The following is a 5,675-nucleotide window of genomic DNA, read 5'->3' as shown; positions in this document are numbered from 1 at the left end:
CCCTCGTGGGGAGCGCAGTCTCCATCCCCCTTTTCCAGATGAGGTCACCCGGAGAAGGGAAGTGACCGGCTCAGAGTCACCGAGCTGACCGGGGCGGAGGCGGGATTAGAACCCACGACCGAACCCGGGGTCCGCACCGAGCCGCGATGCTTTTCCGTTATGATTGGGTCCTGCCCGATAATAATAACAATGATAATGCTGCTGTTTGTGAAGCGCTTCCTGTGTGCCCAGCACTGTTCTAAGCGCTGGGGGAGACCCGAGGTCATGAGGTGGTCCCCCTTGGGGCTTCCGGTCTTCATCCCCATTTTCCAGAGGAGGTCACCGAGGCCCAGAGAAGGGAAGTGACTTGCCCAGAATCACCCAGCGGACAAGTGGCGGAGGCGGGGTTAGAACCCACGACCTCTGACGCCCAAGCCCCGGGTCTTTTCACTGAACCACGTTGCTTCGCACTGATTGGAGGGGGGGCTGGTGGTGGGCGGGCCCTGGAAAACGGTCCTTGTTGCGCTCGCCTCAGTCCACCGACGGATGGTAATAATCATATTGGTATTTGTTAAGCACTTACTATGTGCTGAGCACTGCTCTAAGCGCTGGGGGAGTTACAGGGTAATCAGGTCCCACGTGAGGCTCACAGTTAATCCCCATTTTACAGATGAGGTCACTGAGGCCCAGAGAAGTTAAGTGACTTGCCCACAGTCACACAGCTGACAAGTGGCAGAGCCGGGATTCGAACCCATGACCTCTGACTCCCAAGCCCGGACTCTTTGTACTGAGTGCCTCCCGCCTGCGGAGCACTGTACTGAGCGCCTGGGGGAGTCCGATCCCGTCCAGTCTGCAGCCGAAGAGAAAACACTGACCGTCTCCCTTCTCCGTCCATCCTCGCCCGACTTGGGGCATCTCTGGGGACCCCAAGGGCCGAGCCCACCTCGACAGGCCCCCCCCCCGCAAACTTTATTTTTATTGTATTTGCTAAGCGCCGACCAAGAGTCGATCGCCGTGCTGAGCGCCGGGGAGACGAGATCATCGAGTCGGACGCGGTCCCTGTCCCGCGGGGGGCTCCCGGCCTAAGCCGGAGGGAGAACAGGGATTTTTATTGTGATTGAATGAATGGATGGATGAATAGATGAAGGGAGGTGGACATAAGCGGTGTGGGGCTGAGCGGGGGAGGAAGGAAGGGGGAGAAGAGGAAAGGGGGGCGCTTGGCACAGTCCAAAATGGGGATGGGGACTGTGAGCCCCCAGTGGGACAGGGCCCGGGTCCAACCTCAGTGGGAGAATAGAAGTGAAGCACGGACCGTGTCTCTTGGCCGGGGGCGGGGGGTGCTCGCAGTGTATCTGTCTGTATGTGTGTTGGAAAGGATAGTATTTATTAAGTGTAGTAAGTGCTTACAGTGTGCAAAGAACTGTACTAAGTGCTGGGGAGAAACTACACCAGTGGGACCCTCCCTCTCCCAGCCGCCCGTCTGATGTGGGCGCTTAGTACAGAGCTCTGTATCCCGTAAGCGCTCAGTCATATGATCGAATGAATGAATGAGAGTCCCTCAACCCTATGTTTGACTCTTTATGGTATTTATCCTGGTACAGAGTTAAGCGCTTAACAAATACCACAATTAGTAGTATTATTATTTGGGGAGGGGCTGCACTTCCAGGCGTCCACCCCGCTCCCCACTGGGGAGGGGCCTGGGCTCTGGAGGGGCTCTCCCCCACCCCCCCCAAACCTCCCCTTCCCCCCTCACCTGCAGCCCCGGGAGGGGGTGTTTCCTGACCTTTGACCCGCAGTCGGGGTCAAGCTGCCTGCACAGATAATGATGATAATGATGGTATGTCGTTAAGCGCTTACTATGTGCCAAGCACTGTTCTAAGCACTGGGGCAGATACCAGGTCATCAGGTAATCCCTCGTGGGGCACAGTCTTCATCCCCGTTTTACAGATGAGGAAACTGTGACCTATGTGGCCCCTGACCCCCATCCCGCTTTACGGCCCACAGACCATCGCTCTTCCCCCCCCAAGCCTTACGGCAGGCCCGCCTCCTCCTCCGAGAAGCCTTCCCGGACTGTGCCCCCCCTTTCCTCCTCTCTTCTGCGTCGCCCCGACTCGCTCCCTCTCTTCCTCCCCCGCATTCATTCATTCCATCGTATTTATTGAGCGCTTATTGTGTGCAGAGCACTGTACTAAGCGCTTGGAATGACCAATTCGGCAACAGATAGAGACCATCCCTGCCCAACAACAGGCCCTACACCACGCATGTCCACCTCCCTCATTCATTCCTCTTCCTGTCCATCTCCACCACTCTAGGCTGTCAGCACCTTTTGGGTAGGGATGTCACAGTTTATTGTTGTGTTGTACTTTCCCAAGCGCTTAGTACAGCGCTCTGCACCCAGTAAGCGCCAATCAATATGATTGAATGAGTGAGTGAATGAATGAAGCGAGGAGGGAGGGCGCTGAGTCACCCTCTCCTCCTCGGGGGGCGGGGGGCGCTGCTGAATCACGCTGATTCGGTCCCCCGGCTAGGCGCGCCCACCTTTCCTCTCCGGGGGGATGGGAGAAAAGACAACGGAGAAATCCCCCAACCCGCCCGCCGGAAGGAGACCCCGAAAACCCAGACGACCCTAAACTACTGTTATCGAAGGGTCAGCGGCTATATGGAGAACGGATCCATCTTTGGGGCTCCGGGGAGGTTCCACTTAGGATGGCTCCCTCCCCTCTGTGAGGAATGGTACGGTCCCAGGGGGTGGTGAAGTCCCGTCGGCGGTTCCGCGCGGCCACTAGGGGGCAGGATGGGGCCGCGGGACGGCGCAGGCGCGGTCGTTGGCGCACCCAGCTCTGCAGTTTGTCTGCTATGTGATCGTAGGTAAATCACTTCAATTCTCTGGGCTTCAGTCTCCTCATCTGTAAAATGGGGATGGAGACTCTGAGCCCCACGGGGGACAGGTACCGTGTCCAACCCAATTTGCTGGTATCCACCCCAGCGTTTAATGCAGTGCCTGGCACATAGTAAGCTATTAATAAATACGACCATTACGATTATGAGGGCGCTGAGTCATCCTCTCCTCCCCGGGGGGCGGGTGGTGCTGCTGAGTCACGCTGATTCGGTCCCCCTGCCGGGCGCGCGCACCCCTCCTCTACCGAGGGAGGAAGGGGAGAAAAGCCAACATGGAATCCCCCAACCTGCCCCCCGGAAGGGGACCCCCCCCCCCAAAACCCAGACGACGTTAAAACGGTCGAACTGGGGGGGGTGTTCAGCGGCTATTTGGAGGACGGATCCATCTTTGGGGCTCCGGGGGAGGGACTTCTGGGGATGGCGCCCTCCCCTCTGTGAGGAATGGTACGGTCCCAGCGGGTGGTTAAAGCCCCGGCGTCGGCTCCGCGTGGCCACTAGGGGGCGGGATGGGGCCGGGGGAAGGCGTCGGCGCAGGCGCAGTGGAGGGCGCCGGACCGGCGCCGGAGCACCGTAGCATCCACTCGGGGAGCATCGCCACCGTGCACAACATTCCGATGAGCGTTCTCATCCGGCCCCTGCCCTCCGTGCTGGACCCCGCCAAGGTGAAGAGCCTCGTGAAGACCATCCAGGTGAGACCACCTCCCTCCCCTGGAAGCGGGTGGCGGGCAGGGGGAGTCTCTGTTGGACTCTCCCTAGCGCTCAGCAGAGTGTTCTGCACGCAGTAGTCACTGTCAGCTCCTCCGGGGCAGGGATGGTGTAGAATAGTGCTTGGCACATAGCGCTTAACAAATGCCATGATTATTGCTATAATAATTATTACTCACTCTATTGGACTCTCCTAAATGCTGTGCACACAGTAGACACTGTCAGCTCCTCCAGGGCAGGGATGGTGTCTATCAACTCGGACTCTCCAAGCGCTCAGCACAGTGCTCTGCACCCGGTCGACTGGCAGCCCGTTGAGGGCAGCAAACGTGTCTAAATATTGGACTCTCCCAAATGCTCAGTAGAGTAGTAATGATTGTGGTGTCTTCCATCAGTCCTATTTACTGCGTGTTTACTGTGTGCAAAGCGCTGTACCGAGTGCTTGGGAGAGTCCGATCCAAGAGCATTTGTTTTATGATAAGTGCTCACGCTGTGAACGGTGATATTTGCTAAGTGCTTACCCTTTGCTAGGCACTATACTAAGCGCTGGGGGAGATGCAAACTCAACAGGTTGGATACAGGCCCTGTCCGGCAGGAGACTCCCAGGCTTCATCCCCATTTTCCAGACGAGGTCACTGAGGCCCAGAGAAGGGAAGTGACTTGCCTAAAGTCCCACAGCTGACAGGCGGCGGAGCCGGGATTAGAACTCAAGACCTCCGACTCCCAAGCCCGGGCTCCTTGCACTAAGCCACGATGATTCTCCGTTAAGACTGGGTCCTGCCTGGTAATAATAATCATAATGCTGGTATTTGTTAAGTGCTTACTTGGTGCCAAGCACTGTTCTAAGCACTGGGGGAAATACAAAGTCATCAGGTTGTCCTCTGTGGGGCTCACAGGCTTCATCCCCATTTTCCAGATGAGGTCACCGAGGCACAGAGAAGTGACGTGACTTGTCCAAGGTCACACAGCTGACAAGTGGCGGAGCCGGGATCAGAACCCACGACCCCTGACTCCCAAGCCCGGGCTCTTGCCATTCAGCCACTCTGCTCCTGTCTACCCTAGTGCTTAGTACATTGCCCGACCCATAGTAAGCGCTTCACAGATACCGCTTTTTTCTTTAAAAAAAAAAAAAAGTGCTCTTGATGGATGGTTTGATGGTGCTCTCTCCACCTGCCTTCTTACCCAGGAAGAACCGGAGCGGGTCCCCCCGATCGACGTCTTGTGGGTCAAGGGGTCCCAGGGCGGGGACTACTATTACTGTTTCGGGGGTTGTCACCGGCACGCGGCCTACGTGGCGCTCAACAAGGAGACCCTCCCGGCCAAAATCGTCCGCTCCACCGCGTCAGATCTGCGCCTCTACCTCGGCTCCTCCGCCCCTAACCTGAAGTAGCCCCTTCCCGCGCCTCCGCCAGGCCGTCCGACAGATGAGGAGCCAGGCGGCCAAGCAGGTGGAGCCTGGGAGTCGGGAGGACCCGGGTTCTTCGTCCCGGCCTCCGCCGCCTGTCCGCTGCGTGACTTTGGGCCGGTCTCTTCGCTTCTCTGGACCTCGGTTCCCTCATCCGGAAAATGGGGGTGAAGCCCGAGAGCCTCTTGCGGACGGGGCCTGGATCCAGCCCGTTGAGTTTGCATCTCCCCAAGCGCACAGTATGGTATTTTTTAAATACCGTTAAAAAATAATAAAAAAAATTGGGGCAAGAACTGGAGTCAGAGGAGGCCTCCTGTCTCACTTCCCTTTTGGCACCCTCGGTTTTTCCACCCGTCAGTTGGGCGAGTAAAGCACCTCACGTGGCCTAGTGGGAAGAGCCCAGGCCTGGGAGTCAAAAGGACCTGGGTTCCAATCCTGCCACCGCCACTCGTCGGCTCAATGGAGTAGGGACCGGGTCTACCGACTCCGTTCTGTTGCTCCATCTGACTCTCCCAGACCTCATGAGTACAGGCCTCATGTAGGAGGTGCTCAGTAAATACCTCTGAAGGAATGATTTATGTTAATAATAATAAAAATAATAATGTTGGTATTTGTTAAGCGCTTACTATGTGCAGAGCACTGTTCTGAGCACCGGGGGAGAACCAGGGTCATCGGGTTGTCCCACGTGCGG

At 57.2% G+C, this 5,675-nt stretch overlaps 1 protein-coding gene across 1 annotated transcript; it reads left to right on the top strand.

The window, feature by feature from the left end:
* Nucleotides 1-2,956: 2,956 nt before the first annotated feature.
* SRXN1 (sulfiredoxin 1) lies at nt 2,957-5,286 on the top strand. The gene is made up of 2 exons (XM_001512459.6): nt 2,957-3,566; nt 4,766-5,286. The coding sequence occupies exons 1-2, from the start codon at nt 3,384-3,386 to the stop codon at nt 4,967-4,969; spliced, it is 387 nt and encodes a 128-aa protein (XP_001512509.1). The 5' UTR covers nt 2,957-3,383; the 3' UTR covers nt 4,970-5,286.
* Nucleotides 5,287-5,675: the final 389 nt, after the last annotated feature.

This window comes from Ornithorhynchus anatinus, chromosome 21 (assembly GCF_004115215.2).
Source record: "Ornithorhynchus anatinus isolate Pmale09 chromosome 21, mOrnAna1.pri.v4, whole genome shotgun sequence".
NCBI classification, from domain to species: Eukaryota; Metazoa; Chordata; class Mammalia; order Monotremata; family Ornithorhynchidae; genus Ornithorhynchus; species Ornithorhynchus anatinus.
The sequence above is the reverse complement of the archived record's forward strand: the minus strand, read 5'-3'. Positions and strand labels throughout refer to the sequence as shown.